This window comes from Caloenas nicobarica, chromosome 8, assembly GCF_036013445.1.
Source record: "Caloenas nicobarica isolate bCalNic1 chromosome 8, bCalNic1.hap1, whole genome shotgun sequence".
Classification (NCBI taxonomy): domain Eukaryota; kingdom Metazoa; phylum Chordata; class Aves; order Columbiformes; family Columbidae; genus Caloenas; species Caloenas nicobarica.
Window position 1 is genome coordinate 23,939,349 of NC_088252.1, and position 22,064 is coordinate 23,961,412.

The following is a 22,064-nucleotide window of genomic DNA, read 5'->3' on the forward strand; positions in this document are numbered from 1 at the left end:
CTTGCAGTGTATGAAGAAGGGTGAGGCTGTTTCAGTTAACTTTCTTTTTCTATAATCCCGTCTTCTTGATTAACTCGTGTGCCTGACAGCTGGCCCGAGATGTTGCAGAGTCCTCAAGTGTTTTAACTACATTCTGAATGTCCTGTTTTCCCTTTGTAGGTGAGTGATGTGAATGATGACGTGAGGCGGGCAGCTGTTGAGTCTCTTGGTTTCATTCTGTTCAGGTACAATATCTTCCTTGGTCACTTCCACAGCCTTCAATTTGATGTATGTTACATTTTCAGGAAATGTGCGTGCTATATGCTATTGCTTTCACAAAATGACTCAATTGCTAACTGAACGGAGGTGGAAATGTAAAAAAAAAAATTGAGAGAGAATGAAACTTGGTTCAGAATTAGAAGCCTTCCTTAATGTTCAGCAGATGCTTAATGAGCCCTTCTGTAGGTTTCTGGACTTCTGGGTAAATTATCTGAATAGAGTTAGATGACCTTGACAAATAGAATGAAAAATTAATATTTGCAGGATGGAGAGTTAATTAAAAATCAAATATATCATGCTTGTACCAGGCCTCTTAAAAGCAGCAGTACTCAGACAAATATGTGTGCTTAATTGTTATCTAAAACATTCTTGGAGGTTGTGACTTTGGTAAAAATAACCTGAAGAAGGATGTTGAAATAGTCTTTGTTTTAAGTATCCACTGTTAAACCCTGACAGGTTACTGGGCTTACATTGTGGTAGTGTAAGCTCATCATAAAATAGTCATTATATTTGCTTTGGTTCTCCAAAGTGAAATCTTTCACTGAACTGGTATTTTGTAGTGCTCTATAGTTCTCTAGATAAGAGATGTTTGTGTTTTTTTATTAGATTGGAGAATTAGGAGACTCCCCAAGGACTAAACCTTCATCTGTTAATACAGTGATCTCTGTTCTGAGCACTGAGCCAAGCTGCAGCCTTTGAGTATGTTTGAGACAAGATACTGCCAACTTGGGGCTGGGACTGTAATTTAAAAATCTTTGTTCTCATCTTCTTTGGGTTAGTGGCAGTCTGTAAATTCATCCTAAAAAGCAGGATAAGAGATGCCTAAAGCTACTATTAAAAAACTGGGTTACTGATACAGCCAGTCACTTTGTCATTGACCGAGTTGTTTGTCATGTAGAAATTACTCTGTTCCATTCCATTTTATCTGAAGCATATTCTGGCTGCAATTAAATGCAGTTTACAAAGAGAACAGATTCTCGCCCTGGGCAGCAGGCGTCTCCCAAGAGCTTCTGCTCTGTTGCTTACATGAGCACAGATCATCCATTGCTGCGCAGGGATCTGTGTCTCTCCTGAAGCCAAAGGGTCTGTTTAACTGCCCTCTGCGTCTCTGTACAGAAGGAAGATTCCGCACAGACCTTCCAGAGTTTCAGGCATCGTTTTTTCCAAACAGGTTGTGAAAAAGCACTTTTGATCTTAGATTTCAAAGTAATTTTTCTTTTCATCAAATGCAATACATAATTGGACATTGAGAAACTTTCAAGGCTCTGAGCTAAACCATTTACCATGTGCTGGTGTCTCGTTGGAGCAAGGTAGTTCTGGGCCTGTTCTTTCTATATCCAGCAATGAGGAAATGAGTAACACCATCTTTGACTCTTTCACCTGCTCCGCAATGGTTCAGATTTTGTCCTGCGTCTTCCCCCTGTGGAGGGGAACGAACCAAAACCTGCTTGCACGATAGGGAGGAACGTTTCATTGTGAATTCCAGTGTCTACCTTACTTGTTAGCAACAGACTAAAACTTTTCAGCTGATTATCACTGGCTTCTGGAGGCAAAAGTCTTGTGTTAGGCTGTTGTAATTACAAATACTTTTCACTTGATAGCTTTCACAAAATACGTGATCAGTTGTTTTGCTTTAAGACACAGTTAGTTCTGGTAGGAGCACTTGGTTTATCTGGCCCAGACCCCTACGCTCACATGCAGCCATGGGAGGGGTTTTCTGCTTAGAGGGCCCCACTCGTTACCCCCTGCATTACTCTCATTATAAACCAAAAGCTATGTTTCAATTCCTGGAGGAAATATTGGCCATCGGTGCAGGGATCTAGAAGCTGGTGTTACATTTACCTTCTTGTGTGCTGGAACTGCTAGTTCTCGCTAATTGTGTCCTTTGGCCCATCTCAACATTGCTGGTGTCCAGAGACATAAAGAACAAGTTGGCTGTGAGTTTGTCACAACAGAAGTGACGTCTCTTTCTTAAGACTGTTGTTTGTTGAAGTCTAATTGGATTTACTTGTTTTAAAGGCCACTAATAGAGCACTGAATTCTGGCAAATCAGTGGTTCCAGAAAGGGAACTGTGAAGTCAGGATTGATATAATAGAATAAACTTGTTTAATGTGGTCTACATTTTTCTTGGGGAATTCATGCCATTACTGTAGGGTTGAGCATGCTGGAGGTGTAAGTTCATCTGCTGGGTTGTACATTACAGCAGCACAAGTATGCACAGACTTGGTGCTTCTGTCTGTTTCTCCTGTAGGAATAACAACATCCATATAAAGGTGGAGGTTACACAGTCAGAGGCTGGTGATTTCTGTAAAAGCATCATTGGTGGATGTGACAGCTCTTGACAGAGCTAGAGCCCACAAATTTACTTTGTGTCATAAATACCTAGTTTTTCTCCTTTTGTTGCAGCTGTCTGTGAATAAATGTTCTTCCTCTTGGATTTGAACTAAAAAATGTCATAAATGTCACAAAGGCAGCTATTTTTAGGCAATACCTTTGCATAGCAGAACATTCTGTAAGACTTTTCTGTCCTTGTTTACCTCTGTGAGTCTTCCTTGCTAGCACATACATGCAATGCTGTGTACATTCGAGAGCACAGCTTTTTTTTTTAATAGCTAGAGTTAATGAAAGCAGCACAGTAACAGTAGATGTGATAGAACATAATGTAACAAAACACGAGGTTTCGTTTTTAAAGCAACAAGATTTTGCTCTAACTTGAAGATTAACTTTTTTTTAAGCACAGATTTTTTTTGTTAGGTTTTTTTTCACTTTTAATTACTGGAAAAGTCTACAAAAGAATCTGTGTGGCTACTTCGTTGTTCAAAATTCAGGAATCAAGGTTTAGATAGGATGTTCTAGTCTAGGTTATTAAGCTTTACCTGAGAATTGCAAGATTAAATTTTCTGCTGTGTTATTAAAGATAGCAAATTGCCCACTTAAACCATTCAGTACATAGCATATAATTCCTTAAGAGAATTTCTATATTCCTAAACATATAATGTGAAAACAGTCTATAGTTATGGCTCTCGTTAAATTAGTATCAGTTGGGTTTATTTGTAACTGCAATACCTTTTATCTTATCGGATTACTTAAAAAATATTAAAATGCACTTGCGCAAGTTTTCTTCCTACATTATTTTCCAAAGTCATCTTGTTTGCCTGGAGCAAAGGGGGAAATTTGGTGAAATTCTTGCTTCTGCAATGGGATCGCTACTTGTATTTGCTCAGCAAGTCCTGCGGTACCTTGGGAGGGACGCCGTGTAAGGAACAATTGATGGACTCTGCGCATTGTTCCAAGATTCAGCTTTGGAGTTGTGAAGGATCAGGGTGCGGGGTTCATGCTGCTGTAGCAGTTACACGCTTGGCTCTTGGCTGCGAGCTTGCCTGGCTGTGCCATCATCTGCATGCAAGGCAATCCAGGGAGCAAAGCAGCAGCAGTCATACTGCTCGAGCCGCAGAATACATTTGTGATGTTCAGACAGCACAAAACTAACTCCCTTGTTCTATTCTTCGAGTCCCCAAAGCTTTCTAGGGGGCTACAGATATCGAAGCTGGTTGACCCAGCAGCGTTGCTGCTGTTAATTCTGGTTTTGCTGACTGTTGAGAAGCAGTTCTACAGGTCTGCTGCCTGGGGATTGAAAGCACAGCTTGCCTGGCTACAGGACATGGGATGGCTTTTTTACCTCTTGGCTTAGTGCCTGACAAAAATTAGGCACTAGTTATGTATTTTACAGCTGATAATGTTCATGCCACTATATTAAATTACCAGAAAATGCTCTGGGTGCAAGAGAATTGTTTCAAAACTGTCTCCTCCGTTCTTCCTCTTTGCAACTAGTAAGACAGTCCAGATAGTCTGACATAAAAATCCAAGGCTTTTCACACCTTCCCTCTTTTTAAAAACGGGCACCTCTTACAGGAGACACTTTTAAGTTAAATGTTGTTGTAAAATGGCGTAGAGGCATGAATAAACTTGAGATGTTTGGAGATTGCAGTGTGGATGCAGGGCTGTGCAAGAAGCTGTATTGTGAAATAGCGAGAAGTGATGTATTGACTTGGCTACTGTAGCGTGTCTCTGTTCTCCCAGTCCTGATACTTTTGCCAGTGATCACAGATAGCAAACTTACCTTATTGTTGACATTTATACATTAGTCCTGCTTTCTACTAAAGTGGTGTATAAAATATTTATCATGGCTGTTGGAAAACAGCATTTGAGGCACTTGTGATTTCTCGTCAGCCTTTTTCTTTTTTTTAAGACTATTATCATGAGATGGGAAACACAATAAAATTCAAGTGTTTTACTATTTAAAAATGGAAAGAATTATTTTTATCTTAATTTTTACCACTTTAGATCATGAATTGGTTTTTATTTATATTGCAGAGCGAGATGTGATTGGTTATGTAGTCAGCTTTATTTTTACATTGTTACATATTAGAGCAGCGCTGTTTATATACAAAGTTTATATACAAAATGAGGAGGTAGATGTTTTATAGATACAACAACACTGGTTAGGCAGAAAGCTCCAATGTGGGATGCAGAAGTGCTTGAAAGCATGAACTAAAAAGGTTCAATGATCTCACAGTTGTTAAGTCCAGGGGAATAAGAGCCATGGGGACGCGGGACTTAAGTTGTGGGCTCCTGCTTCTGCCCTGGTGCAATATTGTTGGGACGAGTCTAAGGGCAGAAGAGGGAACAGTGCGGCCTCTAAAACATCCCAAAAGGAAGAAGTAGCCTTGTCTGATAAGTGTGAGCTACCCAAACGTGGCTTATGTTCAGATCTTCATTTGGGATGATGCAAGTGAAACAGTAATGCTTCCTGCTTTTGTCGTCTTTGTGTTTACATAGCCTTTGATATTTTAACTCTCTATATTTTTTTTAAGGCAAACGCAGATCAGATACTTGGCTTTTGTTCCAGGAAGGCCTGGACAGTTTGTTTTCTTTAACTCTGGCAACCCACCTTTATCCAGCAGGCAGATGGCAGATCTTCTGGGTAACTGATCACGAGGCCAACAGTCACTCTAAGGTGATCTGACCAGTGACTTTTTCAGTGTGTCAGTTGTGAAGAAGAGGAATTTAGTGAAAATTCTTGTGTGGGAAAGATTAAAAGGGTTTTGTTTACCCTCCAGCCCATTTTATCTTTGCCTTATTCAGACTTCCTGGGGGAGAAGAATGAGGGTCCCTTTCAGTGAAAGGTTAATGATAACAGAAATCTTATTATAATCAGGAGAAGCCTCAGACTTTCACTGAGGTTTTGTTGGATTTGAAAATGTCTTTATCTGCGGGTCTGAAACTGGAAACAGAGCTGTGTGTCTTCACTGACCAAACTGTAGAGCCCTGGAGAAGTCCCTTGGCATCTTCGGCAAAACTAATCCAACTTGTAATGAAAATTGTAGTTGTACATCATGTTGCACAAATAACATTCGTTGTTTCAAGCAATACACTGTGACCTCTTGCATTAATTCTTTCCCTGCTACTGTTTTATCTTTGTGCTAGACTATTCGTGTACATGAGATTTTACTTTGGAAAATAGGGCTCAGAGCCCTGTATCACTTGAGAGCTTTTGAAAATCTCAGCGAGCATTTTATCTTCCTACTGTAAAATGGAATGTCTATGGTGATAAGTAAATGAATATCATTGGTTTAAATCTGATGTAGTTTCTTCAAAATTGTCATAAAAAATGCTGAGATTCTTTGAGCCATTAAATGAAGTTGGTGAATATTTTTTATGGCAAAACCTTCCCGTTGTTTTATTAGGAAATGTTGATATGCATCTTGCAGAATAAAAGGCTCATTTGTTGCGTAGGGCCTAATGAATTTGAAAATGAGTTACTGTCACCTGTCTAGAGCATAAAGAGGATCCTTCAGAGCATAAGAAGCTCTTCATTTTTAAGAGCATATTGTTGTTTTCCAGAGATTGGAAAGGACCTGAATACCTGGATGCAAGGAATCTTAGGTGTGGCAAATAGGGTTTGATATGAATTATTAAATATAAAAGTAAAAATGGACACTTCAGCAAACCATCTTTCCTATTTTTGTAACTAGCTTCCCATTTAAAGATGAGAAAACCTCCTCTCTGCAGCTGGAGAAAACTGTGTCTCATGGGAACGGACACTGACAGTAAACACCAGGGTGTCGAATGCCAAAGCAAAAGTGTGGAAGTTACTTCTCTCCTGGCTGTTGTTTTGTTACCTAGAGAGCCAAAGGGAAAGTGTAAAACAAGGAGTCTCCTTAGCAATTGTACAAAAGCATCGTTATCAATACAATGGCAGAAATCTAATACTTCTCAGTAATATTAACTCTGTTCTGCGGGCTGGACAGAATCTGGGACCCCTGGCTCCAGCTTGCGAGGCAAGAGCCAGGAGAGCTTTGGGGAGTGTCCTGCTTTTTTGGACTCCGGTGTCCCACGTTGTTCAATATGCCTTTACCAGGTTTGCTGTGCTTGCATTACTTTACCTTTTAAGGCTGATGTTACATATGACCACCTAGAAAAAGATGTAGGGGAGTAACGCTTTTGCTTTCTCTTACCAGCTTGCAGTGCTGTGGATTTTTCCACAATAAGAAAATCGTGTAGGAAAATGACATTTTCTGTGAAGCACCGTGAGAAATCAGTGTGCCTCTTGTATGGTAGTGAACAGCTTTATAGCATCAGTCTCCTCAGTGCCTTGACTTCTGCTTAACACTGTATTTTTTAACTGGTTTTCAATGCATTTGATACTAGTATGATGTGGTTAGGAAGAGTTTTGCACTTGGAGAATACAAAATGGGTAATGAACAAATTTTCCTGACTGCCTAAAAATTTTCTGATAGGATCTGTACTAAAGGCTTGCAGCTTATGGAACCCCAGATGGTTTGGGACTGGCTTCTCAAAATGTGTTTTGTATCACCGCAGTTGATATTAGCTGAGTTTCTTGCTTCTCTTGTTTCTTAGAGTGGCTTAAAGATTGGGATTTTGTTTGTTTTGCTTGGTTTTGTCTGGGTTTTTTTGTTGTTTTGTGTGGTGTGTGTGTGTGGTGGTGTTTGTTTTTGTTTTTTAAGGTATTCCCTTTATTTGCATTTCAAGGCACTAATTCTGTTAGGCTCCAAATTCCATTATTTTCCTCTCTGCAAGACTGCTGAGATGGATATATTTATAGGTAGTCCTTATGTCCATGTCTGTGCTGTAATGTTTAATTAGATAGGCAGCCAGACCATTGACTAAATATCTCCTAATGTATTTTAGATAATTAAACGACAAAAAATGCCGGACTTGGCTGTTCCTCTAACATTTATTTCTTCCCATAGTGCTTGTATGTTGTGGATCAGCTTTGGCTTTTGTCTGTTTTCTCTAGTAGTTTAAAAAGAAATATGCCAGATATGCCAGAGGAAAGCTGAACTAGGTAACTGTGTGAGTTGTTGTTATGATTTTCTGTAGTAATTAAAGGCCAAGGAGCTGGCCAGGTGGTCGGTTTGGCATGGGCCAGATTCTGAAAGAGCTGAGAGCATTTCACTCCAGAGAAAGGGATGTCTTTTTTTGGTTAAAAGGGAAGTGCAAAAAGGTCTTGTGTAAAAAGGTCTTATGTTCTGCTAGCAAGTGACTGCAAACCTTTTATCAATTATTTTTTAGGCTGCTATCTTTGTGAAGGAAGCTGGAAGCTATAAAAATACTCTAACTTCACAGCATGTAAAAATACATTTTATATATTTGTGTTACTTGAAGATGATGCTCGTGGATATAGTCCTGAGCCTCATATTTCACTTGTCAGCACCACCAGAGCAGTTTGTCCTTAGTTACCATACAACAAACTTGTGCTTTCTTACAGTAGCTTGCAGTGACTCTCTTATTTTCAATCATGTCTTGCTAATGAATGGAATGTCTTTGTTCAGATCCGTTCTTGTAGATACAGTTGCTAAAACAAGATCTCTGCCGCCCGTTATGTTGTCTTTTTATTTCATAGTTCTGCATCTTCCCTTCATCTTTCCTCTCCTTCTGTCCTTATGCTTTCCAAGACTGTTACCTGAATTCTTAGCTTGTTTGCTTTGTCAGCAGACAAGCAATTTCTTTTTACACTTTGTGTGTTAACTAGAATGTGCGTGTTTTCTCGATGATGTATTTCTGTGTATGGAGAAATTTCCTTTCTCTGTAGGAAGCCTGGATTTTTGATAACTCACTAGTCCTTTTGATTGAGGTTTATTGTTGCTGAGTAAATTCAGTAACTGGAACATGTTGAGCTTCTATTTCTGGTTACTAAAATTGAGAAATCCATATGCTGTCTTGACAAAATACGTCTTTGGGTGAGACTTTTTCAAGGGTTGTTTCCTCTTGGTGGAATGTAACCACTGACTATGAAAGAAGCCTTGGAATCTTTCTCTGTGGGACACTTAGGGCGAATTACTCCTCATCTCATTGCAGACTGACAGTTGTACAAGAACAGGGTCAGACAGAAAACAACCGAGTTACCTCTTGCCGTTTCCAGATGCTGAGAACCAGCTGCGATGTTCCTGCTGGAAAGAAAACTTAAGTTGTTGTTGAAAGTAGATGATTGCTTCCTGCTGTATGAATGGGTTTTGTTTAATCGGCATTAATTTATTTAAGGAACAAGAGAAGAGTTTTCAAAGATGACTGCTGCTTGCTGTCTGGCTGCTGGGAAATAACCCCTCAAGAACAGTGTTATTCCTCATGAAGGCTGGTTCCTGCATTGCAGATGACACTTTTTAATTTTTTTTGCTGTGATCACTCTGTGCATGGATGGAATTGCACTTTTACCTGGTTCCAGAGCGCCTGCTTTAGGCTAAATGAGACACTAGTCTGTGATATTTTCAGCTACATACCTGGAAGTTTTGGGGGGTTTGGAGGTTTGTTTTATTTCTACTTCTTCCCCCACACCTGCCTTGAGCTTCAAAGTAATCTAGGTCTTATTGAAGGCTTTTGATTCTTAAATACTTTTAGATGTAGGCATCTTTCACAGCTACAGCAATCCATCAATTCTGACTTTTAACTACAGTATTCTCTTAAACAAATTTTTGTTAACAAAAGAGGACCAAGAGCAGATAAAGCTTATTCTAACTTAAGTGGCTAGTGACTATCACCAAAAAGGGGAGGAAGGAGGTAAATTACTCTAAGTCACACAGAAGTATTCTTTAATACTTTCTTCTGGAACTCTCTGGCAGTTGGTACGTTAGGCTCTGTTTTGACCTTGCATATGTTTTAAATTAAATATATTAAAAAAAATGTTGCAAAGACATGTTATCTTTAGTACTTTCTGTTCTGTGGATGAAAAAACCTAAGCCTTTCGCTGTACGTAATTTTAGTATGTAACTATAGAGTTCTGAAAACATTAAAAATGAAAACAAAGCCCAAGCTGAAAATTTTACTGTAAATAAAAAGTATTTTAAAAAAAGTGACCTGGCTGCTTACGGTAAGAACTCCAGTATTTTGGGGAAATCTGGTTTCCCTTCCCAAAGAGAGATGGTCTGGAAGTGTCCGAAGTTTCTCATTTCCCAGGTGATAGACTCTGGGAGTTGTTACAGATTGTGAGGAGCGATTCTTTGTATGCATTTTGTGCTCTGATGCAAGGCTTGAGCATGTTTGCGAGAGTGCAGATTGAGACCTGTAATCTTATGCTGTTAGTCCAATGAAATTATTTTGCGTTAAGCTAAATCGTGAATGTGTGTGCAGCTCTAGATATTACTGTGGTCTCTGCTGTGTCTTAAACACTTGCTCTTATTTTCAAGTGAAATAGCTATTCTATCTGTGATTTTTCTAATTCGTGTGAACTATATTGGCTGAGGGATGGATTTCACTGGAGTTCCAATGGTCATTAAAAAAGGAAGTTTGTTCATATAAATTAAAGGGATGTTCCAGGCACTGTCTGTCCTAGTTCGCTCATGGTCATTCATGTGCTATTGTCCTATTTTGGTTAAATGCTCTCATTTTCTTAGTATGAAAAGAACAAAGGGCAATTTTCTGTGACAATACCAGGCTCATGTGTATGTGAGAGTAATGGAGATGAAATTCGGGTGAGTAAGAGATTCTGCCCACAAAGGGATAATTTCAGCATATGGAGTTTTTTCTGACTCTGCTAAAAACCAGTTTTACCCCTTGTGGAATGGGCACAAACACCTTTTGGTCCCTGGAGCAAGTGATTCTGCTTGTGATATACGTTCCCTCAGAGAACAAGAGAAGCTTGTACTTGGATACACAGTTTTAGCAGAGGAATGTATCTGTAGGAGGCAATGCAGTGACCCTGTGTGCTGTTCTGTTTACACAGAGTAAAGGTTTTAATTAAAACCAGCAAGCTTGTATCTCCTTGCTAACTTCATCATAGAGCATCAACCTACAGAGTGCGTTCTGTCTTCCTGCCAGCATGAATGTTAAATCAATGTTTCTACAGAGATGTTTTTCCTATAAAAATGTACTTTGAAGAGACTGAAGATGATGAGAACTGAAGTCAGATACTCAAACTGCTTTAGCTCTTATTTATTTCCCTCTTCCTGTAGGCTACAGTTCTGCATTGGTCATTTATCATGGAATGAGGTTGTGGTTGCCACCATGGGGTTGGGGTTAAAGTAGAGGAGACTTAGGAGGAGAGGAATTAATATAAATTTATGAGATATTGCTTGCATAAATAACAGAAAACAATAGTATTTATACCCTCTTACAGCACAGTTACCTAGAATAATACATACAGTAATACTATGATATGGACATGGCTGACATTCCACTATACATAGCTGACTTGTTCTTCTGTTTTATCAACTTCATTCTCTGTGAGCAGCAATGTATCCAGCAGAATGGCCGATGAGGCTTGGATGGGTGAACTTCTCAGCCTCATTGGGCTCTGGTACATAATGGGGTTAATCCCATTTCTCATCCCATGCATGACAAAGAGCTTGGAATTTTCTGCCACAGAGCTTCTGAAAGAGATCCTGCTGGAGCGCTTCCGAAGGGCCTTGATAGGCTTTGTGGTCCGATAGTTGCAAGTGATATACCTGCTGAAAGCTTCCCTAAATGTTTTGTTGAAGAGTGTATAGACGAGAGGGTTCACTCCTGAGGATACATATCCTATCCAAACAAATATCTCCATAAGCTTTTCAAAAACCTCCTTGTTGCAGGAGTTGCACAGAACTGAACTTATGTTTGTTATGAAGAACGGGCACCACATCAACAAGAAAAGAAAAAACACAATCCCCAGAACTTTTGATGCCCTTTGTTCGTTGGTTATTGTTTGCATGGACTTCCTCCCAATCGTAGACGTTCTGCAGATGGCCATGTCATTGGACAAAGTCTTGTCCTTTCTGGAGCCATTCAGCATGGCCACCTTTTCTGGCGAGGAGGCGGGTGTTGTGTCACGCTGAAACACCGTGGACACTGTTGACCAAGTGAAACGCTGAGGTGGCTTGTTGATCAGGTAGGCCTTCTTGCGCAGCACTTGGATTGTCAGAAAATAAGTGACTATCATGATAGCGAGGGGAATGAAGAACGCAGCCACTGATCCATACAGAATGAAGTCAGGAAAACGATCTGGCGCCAGGACACATGTGATGTTTGTAGAGTTGCCATTTCCATCTTCAATGCCTCTGATAGGGACCGGAATAGCAATGCCTGCAGGAGAAAAACCAAGTACTTCAGCTTATGGTATTTGCTTGCAATTTCTATTTTGGGGGGGCCTGAAGCCTCAGGGTCTCTAAAGAAACGTAGTTCCTGAGCCCTGGAGCAGGCACATGGTGACAGAGAACAGGAATTGTTTGGAGCATGACGTGGGTAATTGGGCAAGTAGCTCTTTGTGAGACTTGGCAAGCTCAGCTTTAGCAGAGTGCCATGTCTAAGGAGACCGGGCCTAACCCTTAGTGATTGAGGAAGCCCTGTAAAGTTGCCAACTTCTCAAGTGTAAAACGCATTAATTGCTTTGACTCTAATTGTTAGAGTTAATATGGCTTTTCCTCCAGTGAAATGTGTTTTCCTAATGCTAGCTGCTTTTATTTTTTTTACCTCTCAGGGTAACCTTTGCGCTTTTTGAAGGGCGGTTCTGCAAATCTGTAAAACTTTTCTTTCCTTCTTAACTGCATCAAGTGAGTGGACACAGTTGATTTTTTTTTTCCCTGCTTCACTCTTTCATATATACAAATAGTTAAATAGATGCCAGAATTATGCAGTGTGTGTTTGAGATAGATTTGTTGTTTAAAGTCTCTTGCATATTTAAGAGTGTTTAAATGAGGCTAGCTAGCTCTGTAATTCACCACTCACTTTAAAAAAAAAAAAGTTAACAGTCTTGTATTTTAAATGAATTTTTTATAACTGCTGAATTACAGTCAGCACTTCATTTGCCAGCAGTCTGACGTTACAACAAAAACAAAAGGTTCCTTGCTGTCTGGTGAAGGTTATTTGTGCTCTGTTTCCTGATACCACTTAATGAGGTCTGGGGATTTACCATATTCCTCTGCTCCCCTGCTCCCCTGCTTACTGGAGTTGGTTGAGAGCACAAGAGGAAAATGGTTTACCCTTCAGCCACTTGATCCCTTTCTTACTAAGAGGCACACCAGATACAGCAAACATTTAAAATGAGGATTGGACCAAATTAACCTTTGATTTGGAGAACCCTGGCTCAGCTGCAGAGTACTTTGTGTTAGATAAAAAAGAAATGAAAAAGTACAGTGCTGGTTAACAACAATAAAATCAGGCATTAAACGGTCAGCTTGTGTCTTATCATGCTAACAGTTTCCTATTTTTGTGATGAAATAGAGAAAGCATCTTTTCTGCTATCATCACAACTCTTCCATAATTTTTTTAAAGTTGGAGTTTTTGAGTGTAGGCACGTGTGCTTCGCCCACGAAGGTAGATGTACCCATTGTCCTGTGCATCATTGGCCTTTATATCCAGAATGATTTTGTTCTTCCTCTTGCACAGAGAGTGTACAGCACTATGCCTATGGCTGCCTGCAGCATGCCTTCAGTTATTTGAATTAAGTGTTTTCGCCTCCTTAGCGCATTTAACAGATTTATTTTAAGCGTTAAAGACAGATGAGGTGCTATGTGCACATCAGAGACATGCTAATGTCATTAAAGTTTATACATTGGCATCCCATATAAAAACTGTTCAGGGTTTGTTGTTTGGATTATTTTTGCGTAGAAGTTAGCCTTTCTATATGCCATATTGCCAGGGCATCTCCGTCTGCAGTGTGAATGTTACCAGCCGCTCATTTGTATTTCAATCTTTGATGTAAATAATTAACCTTTTTTTTTTTTTTTAATTTGCTTCGTGGGACAATTGTAAGGCACAGATTTTAGTAGCATCTTCTCAGGGCTTGAAATTGTGCTTGAGACAGAATATACTGCAACAGGAGACATGCTATGCCTGCAGATATTGCCTTCTGATTTTTGGACTTTCAGGACCATGAAGAAGAGCGATGATTATCCCTACTCAATCCTTGCCCTCTCTGGTAAGCCTGATAAGGAGCAGCAGTTCTTATGATGTAACCATGTATGATCCAAGAGGTGGACTTGGGCCAGCCCAAGTGTTAGGGTCTGATAACCAATAGTGCTTGGCCAAATTTTCCATTTTGCCCAGTTTCACCTATTGTTTTGGACACAAAAAGCTTCTGCATTCCTTTTCGACTCTCCGAGTCTCACATACCTATTGAAATGAGCCAAACCACGATGATTTTGATGATTGTTGTAGCCCATGAATTGTACTGACTAGCCTGGATTGGCTTTTTAATGGCAATATAGCGGTCTAGTGAGATGGCACAGAGATGCATGATGGAAGCTGTGGAAAAGAGGACGTCAAGGAACAGCCAGATAGGACACAAGGCAGTTGGAAGAGGCCAGGCGTTGTCTGAAAGAGAACAGAAAACTCATTAGAATCTAAGCTTTTGGAGAGTTTCCAGTGAGCGGTTTTCCCTCGGCATCAGTATTACAGGAACTGAGCTTTGCTGCCACCTCAGCTGGATTGTCTTACGATTTAGGTAGCTCCTAAATGGGGTGGTTGCTGCCATCATATTGATCAGGCTGTTTGTGTATTCTAAGCCTTTCCCAGTCTTTTTGTCCTTTTCAGATCATAAGCTCTTTGTGGGAAGGACTCTGGATAAAAAAAGTGTTTAAAATTTGGGCCATGACTGTGCTTGTTTCTTGTGCCCTGCTGTGAAGTGGTTATTTTCAGCTATGTCTCCGATGATTCAAGGTTGTATTAAATGAAGGAGATAATGGGTCATAAGCAATGTATTAGTCAATCATTGCAGAACCACGGTTGAATCTCAGTGGTGATCTTGAGGAATCTGGTTCGCACAGTTTTAAAATGGGTTTTCTGTGTCACTTGACCAGATACAATTGAGCCCTAGTGTGGCAAAGCAGGGCTGTTCTGTCTCAATGATTTCGTAAAAATTGAAGGGTTTTCATGTGTGTCATTTGCTGTTGTTGTGTTTTCAAGAGAGATGGCTTGGATTTTAAGTCTGGCATCCTGTTTCTTACAGTGGTTATCTGTCTTTAACGTTAATCTCTATAGTGAACATAGGTTCTGTCAGCTGCATTATGTCCAAGATAAAGGGGTTTTAATGTTCATCTTTCCGAGAGGGTCGTGTTTTTGAGAGCTGGGTCTCCCCATCAACGTTTACAATACCAAACCAAATGAATTTTAATGAAACAGTAATTATTTTTTATTTCTTAACTGCTTTATTTTCACTCACAAGTAGCTTGTATTGCCATCCAGTTCTAGCAGTGTGCCCCTTAGTGTTGTGTGTCTATAAGAATGTGTGAACGTGGATTTTTTTTTTTTCTATTTCTAACGGTAGAAGCTGATCTACTAAATATATTTTCCTTCTTTATAGAATTCAACTGTACTCAGTTGGTAGGCACATTAATAGTATTGTCAGAGTTCTTTGAACGACGATTAAGGAAAAAAAAGTTAACAAATCAGATTGGGTTTAATCTCCTTGCTCTGAATAAATAGATCTGCGTGCTGAGAATGCCAGGTGAGTTGAAACTGTTGTAATGCCCAGTCTTATCAATGTGGTAATATTGCAGTAGTTTGAAGATTAAAACATTTTTTCATAATGTAACTGATAGACGGAAGTGATAATGGTGCTGCCTTGACTTGAATTACAAATTCCTGAGGGTGGAAAATTTTATCAAGTCAGACATAGCACATGCTTGTCTGCATTCTCCCCTGTGTTGGGAAACCTCCCCTGTTAAACGGGTGGATGGAGCCCTGACCTGAACCTCGCCTGTCCCCAGAGCCCTGGACTCCAGGTGAGGGTGATGTTGCCTCTGAGGCCGAAGGAAAAGAGGCGGCCTGTTTCCGAATCATTAACCAGTACATTTTCATATCTAGCTGCGTATTTCCTAGAATAGATATAATGGTTGAAATCATGCTTCAAAAATTATTCTCTCAATCAAGTATGAGAAAGTTATAATTACTATATTATGAAACACTCATATTTAATTTTTCTATCTACGCTTTCAGCTGGCAGTAAGGTAGGGTGCCTTTCTGAAGAAAAAAAAAAAGAAAACCAAAATGTCTTGTGGTTCATGTAACCAGATGTTTTTAAAAAAAAAAAAAGTTAAAAGAAATAATTGATTTGATGGGCTTTAAATGTTTTTGCACACTCCAGAAAAACAAGACTACTTCTTTTGACTCTGAAGGATTAGTTCAGATAAAACGTGAACCATGGAAAGTGTATTCTATATCTTGAAGGATGACAGATAACACAGCTAGATTTCAAGTGAGCATCTAATACTTCTGTTGGACAGTACTTAGATGCTGCTCCCTGGATTACAACTGGTTTGCTTTCTGGAGAGTTGCAGTGTGATAAATTCTTTCATTTTGTAGTTAATTTACTCTTTGCAGAAGAAAACCCTCGAATATTTAGCAACAAAAAAGCTCTTGTCCTTCTTTTAAATATAGATGCATTTAAATAGCCATCTGATGCAAAGCAACCTTGCACGTTTTTATGAGTTGTAAGAGCTTTTGTTAGTTGATAAGTGCAACTGAAAAAAGCTTTGTCTCTTCTTTATCTTGATTTGAACTGAGTGCAGAAAGCAGTAAGTTATTCCATTCATTATTATAGCATTATGTACTATCATATTTGTGTGTGTGAAATGATGTTTTTTTATCCAAACAAAATGCAGTAGCTGACAAGAACGAAATATGAATATTTAAACAAAACGAATATTGTGAAACTGATACCTTAAAGTCCCGAAGAGTCATGTAGTTGTATAGGATTCATACTGTGGTGTGTTTTGCTTTTACTTATTTTGTTTTGTTGGTTACATCTGTGTTAGAAGCTCTGTGCCTTGTGCTGAGATTTTGCTCTGGGCTGAGATTTTGTGCTTTCCTGGTGGTGTGTATCACTGTTTGCCTATGCTGTTAGTTTGGGAGTAGGGAAAAGATGGAATATTAATTTTCCCTCAGGACTCAGCATCTCTGACCCTTGAACATGATGGCAACCTGCTTGTTTCTTGTCCCACGTTATAATTCAGACTAAAGGTAAAATGAACATGTCCTGCCAAGCGGTGACACGAAGCCATTAGGAGGTAGTGCTTAGTTTGAATTGTTACATGTTCTGATTCTCCGGGTACAGACCCACGCTGTGGGGCAGACCGGAGCATTTACTAGGCTGACTGAGATTCTCCACCTTCTTTTGCCTTGGGGGTCGAAATGCTGATTTAAACAAGCTAGTAGATTGGATTTTTTTAATTATTTTTGAAAATTCCTAGGTTACCTGACAAATGTGCTTGCCTGAAAACTTGTCTGTTTTCTCCAGCTGTCAGGTGGTACAAGGTAAAAATATATTTCTCCTTCCTACAAACCTTGCCTTGGATCTTCCCAGCACTGCAGCAGTGCTGCTGTTGCAGGTTATTTTCCTTATTTTGAGGCAATACAAGATAAAATACACATTTTAAGACTTCTCTTGCACCTTAAGAGAAGATGAGCTTTTACCACAACTGTCTACCCTTGATTAATCTTTATTTAATAAAAGCTTTATTTATAGGAAATACCTTGGAAATGTGTAATGCTTAAAACGAAGTACAGTATAGAAGAGCTGCTCTTGCTATAAGCGAAAAGGCTTTTTGAAAGCTGGGGAGAAAGCGCTGCTCGTGTAAATGTGTAAGCATGTGTAAATGTGTAAGCGTGAGACCTTTAAATAGTCTTGGAAACTGTTCTTCTGCTGTAAGGGCTGCCGAAACGTGTTGCCTGTAAAGGTTTTTGTTGCTGTTAGATAATGATGCATTTACGGAGATGGAAATTGGATATTTTTAATCACTGGCTGACTTAACCCTGGGCTTCAGTGTTCAGACTCGGAGGTGTGTGGTGTTCGCCCTATGTCAGTGCTGAACTAATTTTATTTTTATTAGAGTTCCTTGGTGAGGAATAAACTTGTATTTTCTTATTTATCTTTGGATTTGAAATTTTGGAAAGTGGCCCTCAATTAAAGCCTTTTTCTCTGGTAGTTTTTACAAGCAATAAGGGAAGATTTACTGTGGTTTGTCTTTGGTAATGGAAGAAGCTTAAGATGGATAGTGTTTGTGATAGATTTTTTTTTTTTTTTTTAATAATGGTTTGCAGCCTAGGACAATCAGCTTTACCTTCTGATTTTTAAGTGGATGAATATCAGGAAGAGAGAATATATTTTAAAAGATGGTATGTTCACTATCTCCAAGTAACTCATTGCCTGCCAAGCCATGGGCAGCAGAATCCTTCCTGCTGCAGGTTTTGCACCTGAGAGGATCTCTCAAGTTTATTTGCTAATTTCACTATCTGATGAATAGCAACATTTTTCTTTCCTTCAGTAGTTAGAGATGTGGCTAGCTCTGAAAGCTTGATTTCAGAGAATGCAGTTATTTCCTAACATGCCCTCCTTATTTCGGAAGAAATGAGAAGAATTTAGCAAGCAATAAAAGCAATGAACTGTTTGGATATTCTGACACTCGCACTCCTAAATTAAAATTGCAGTGTGTATTATTACCAGAGTACATTTTGGTCCCTCTGCTGAGAATAAATAGTCTGCTGCTCGTGCTATTATACCTGCGAGCGAGTTACAGATGTATTTATTAATTTGTTTTTGAAGAGGGTTGCTCTTTATTGCAGAGACAGTTGATTTCTGCAGATTTTTCTGCAAGCGTCCTGTCAGGGCATGGAGCCAATATCTGCAGTAGGTTTGGAATGGGAACGCTCTGACACATTAGTTTTTACAGTCAGGATCTTTAATGTGACTGCACTTCAGTTCACACCTTTTTCCCTCAAATATCCTCCACATAATTAGTTATCAGGCCCAAGTCGGAAGCATAATATTTGTGTTCTGTATCTAGAAGCTGCACCTAGCTATTTCATTATTATGGAAACATTCCTGTGTGGAAGTGCCAGGAGGTTGGATTTATTTGGCTCTCTGGCTATCAATGATTATTCTATGTCCAAGTAGTTATCTGGCTAACGTAGCCTCAAGATTTAGACTTGTTATGTATTTAAATGTCTGTTCTAGCTGCATTCCAGTAAGTGCTCATGTTTTGCTCATGCTTTGAACTTCTATAAACACCTCAGCATCTTCTCCCAGTCCATGGAGAGGCAAAGCAGTTTTTCTGGTTGGCTGCCAGGGGGAGACTTGTATGCAAGAGATCTCAGTTTTAACCACTGCTGTGTGAAAGGTTGGTTGTAGTCTTACTTAGTTAATTATAGCTAATTTTGCTCTTTTCTTGTAAATTTCCTGCAACATGAAAGATGCTTTTGTTTGACTTTTAAATTAAGATTCCTAGCGTGCTTTAAACTCTTGTAACCAGGGCTTAGCAGTGGATTGAGAGATTAAAGAGCAGTAGTCTCTTTATAAAGTTAAAAAGAAAAGTTTTATTAGCCTATCGAAATGAAAGTAATAATAAAAAAAATTCAAACCAGAAAAACTCCACCCCCACCAAAAACCAGCTCCACAAAATCCAGGACTTGCCTTCGCTTTGTGTTGATTGCTAGTCCAGTGTTAATACTTTTTATGCTTAGTAGTTTTATTTTTATTATTAATGAGGCCTTTGGGAGGAACTAAGCAGTTACAGTATCTGTATGTATATATACCTGTTTCTTGCCTCTACACACACATGATATACCAAGGGGTTTTTTTATAAGTGACTGTCTTTTTTTCAAGTTAGAAATTGCTGTCCTGGTCATGTATGTTCATTTTTCTTTTTAGAAACTGTTGCTTGAAAAAGGACTTTTATTATATCAACACTGGATTCTGATCTCTAATTCAATCAGGGAGAAGCAGTCTGTAATAGATAGAAATTCAGTCTCAAGACATCAAGTGAATAAACACATTTGTAAATAAAGTGATACCAGGCTTCTGCAGCAAACAAAAGCCACTGATGGCCTTTCTGAAATAAAGTTTATGATTGTGTTTGTTGCTCAGACAACTCTTAGAGATCTAGCATAGGAAAAATGAACTCCTGCAGCCTTTCATTAGCTAAGGCCCAGTGGTATCCATACATTGAAGATAATTGTGTAAATCTGTAAGTTTATTGAAAAACCAGTCTCGTGGTGATTGGTGGTTTTTTTTCCATTTGTATGATATGAAAATAGAACATTTAAAATACATTCGTAAAGAATTTTTAGGCATAAAAGAGAGAGAGTTTCCCATGGAGCTGCCTCTGATTAGCTGTCAAAAGTAATATCTGAAATAAAGCTGGGCATGAGACAATATGAAAGAGTCACGCTTGTTCTGTAATGAGTAACCAGAAAGAAAATGTCTCACACAACGTATGTTCATGTAAAAAATACCTATTTTATTCCATATGAACCAGACTAACTGATAAATCTGAGTCTCAAACATCAGGAACAGGGATTGAAGCTCCCTTGGCTTGACAGATGGGTTGATTCTCTGGGACACTTTACGAACCTGCTGCTTTCCCAGGAGTGGGAGAAAATCAGCTTATCTGAAACTGATACTGATGGAGTTTGTTGTCACCAATGGTGCCCAGGACCATCTCTGGCTGTTCATGGAGCCTGGAGTCAATACTGAGGTAAAATCAGGTGCCTGACTCCTAGAAAGTTCAAAATCTGTTCAGTGTACTGAACAGATACCTGTTCTTCATGTCACTTTTTCTTTTTTTTAAGAAAAGACTGCAATTAATGTAATATCCAATAGAATGGATACCAAGATTGTGCTGATGTTGTTAAAAGTAATATTCCACTGTACAAAATGTAATTTCCTATGTCCAGCTCCAATTTAGTATCAGTCCTAAGTCTCGGGTGATTTTTGAATGGTTTGTTTTAAAGGAAAGAATCTCCCCAGCGAGCATACTTCCCATAAAGACATTAAGCAATATTACAGTGAGAGGGAGAGAAGATTTAGCAGCCCTCATCCAAGTGATTTTTTTTTTTTTTTTTTTTTTTACAACTGGTAGAATGCAAACAGTTTTTCAGTTTAAATTAGACCTCCCCAAATTTTACCCTGTATGCCATCCTGATGAAATAAATGCGCTGTACTTACCAAATAATATTATAAGAAGGGCAATCGGCATCACAAACAGACCCACGAGCAAATCTGCCACCGCCAAGGACGTCAAAAAGTAGTTGGTGGCATATTGCAACTTCTTCTCCAGAGACACGGCCAGTATGACAAGTATGTTCCCCCCAATGGTGGGGATTATCACCAGGAGGATCAGTAACGCTGCCCAACGCACTTTGTTTCCTTGTTCGTCACTTGGGTCATCCTGCTTGGGTTCTGCTGTTACTGAGAAAGGCGACAAAGATCCATTGCCAGCTCCAGATCCGTTCAAGAAATGTAAAGGATAGGACATTTTTGTGTCCAGCAGAAGGTATTCAGGAGCTGTATTTTGCGCAGGAATTGCGTCCGCTGTAAGAGTTCACTGTTCCTCACTGGTCCAGGATGGTCCTGAAGAAAGGCCAGCATGGTCAGTATGGTAAACCGGTCATCTGCTATTTTGAGATACAGTGACCACGTCCAAGCTGGTATCCAATTTTTTTTTTTTTTTTTATCCTGTGCCTTGCTGGGCACAATTAGTTCTTAAAACTGAAAGTCCTGTTTTATGTCCATCTCTGGTTGATAGGGTTCAGTGGTTTGGTCTCCCCTTTATAGGGAGGTTCAGGTTTCAGAAGATTATAGGAGACAAATCAATAGCTGTGAAAAGTAAGCAGTGCATTAGCGCTTCCCCCCCCCCCCCGCTTTCTGCAGCCGTAAAAAGCGATAGATGAATATGGATCCCAAATGGTTCCCTTTAGATACAGCGTACGTAGATTTGCTCTTGTAAGTACAAACTGATGCAAAGGCAGATGCTCACGTTATGTATCTGCAACTCCTCCTCTCCCGAGTGTCTCGTCTCCAGCAGCGTGTGCGTAGGCAGATGGCAGGTCCCATATTTCCCCTTATTAAGAATCCTATTTCTCCACAGAGGGTCACCCCAAAAATATCTTGAGAAATGATGTATGAGATTTCCGTTTTAGTGTCTACAGTTCCTAATTTATCAAGTGAGGGTCAGGAAGCCGTAGACAATAAAACACTGGTGACGCTCTCAAGGGTACCGTAAAGATTTATGGAACTGAGACATCTAAATTTACCCATTACTTGGAGGGAGGGGGGTGAGTAAACCACTTGTTTTTGTAATCTGAGCAGGGCTTTTATTAAGCACAGCCTTTTCTCTCCCTCTCTCTTTCTCTTTCTGTCTCTCTCAACTCTGCTGAAGACTTAACGCTTACATTTCCCCCTGCACGCACAGGCTGAAACAGCTGTCACGGTGCTAATCTGAACGAACACTCAGTTACTCAGAAGATCTCATGTTTTGCAATTTTCAGGTGAAGAAAGCCTTACCTCTTTCTCTTGCATTTTGGTAGAGTTTGCTTTTTA

The 22,064-nt window shown here is 39.4% G+C and overlaps 2 protein-coding genes across 2 annotated transcripts in view; one reads left to right on the forward strand and one right to left on the reverse strand.

Moving 5' to 3' along the window:
- PSMD1 (proteasome 26S subunit, non-ATPase 1) overlaps positions 1-22,064 on the forward strand; it is a 72,729-nt gene that overhangs the window by 16,257 nt on the left and 34,408 nt on the right. Inside the window, exon 16 of the mRNA XM_065639773.1 lies at positions 160-224. Within this exon, the coding sequence (XP_065495845.1) occupies positions 160-224 (65 nt within the window). The remainder of the gene's footprint in view (positions 1-159; positions 225-22,064) is intronic.
- Positions 10,816-21,370, reverse strand: HTR2B (5-hydroxytryptamine receptor 2B). The gene is made up of 3 exons (XM_065639774.1): positions 20,691-21,370; positions 13,862-14,062; positions 10,816-11,833 (listed from the first exon to the last, which is right to left on the reverse strand). The coding sequence occupies exons 1-3, from the start codon at positions 20,998-21,000 to the stop codon at positions 10,953-10,955; spliced, it is 1,392 nt and encodes a 463-aa protein (XP_065495846.1). The 5' UTR covers positions 21,001-21,370; the 3' UTR covers positions 10,816-10,952.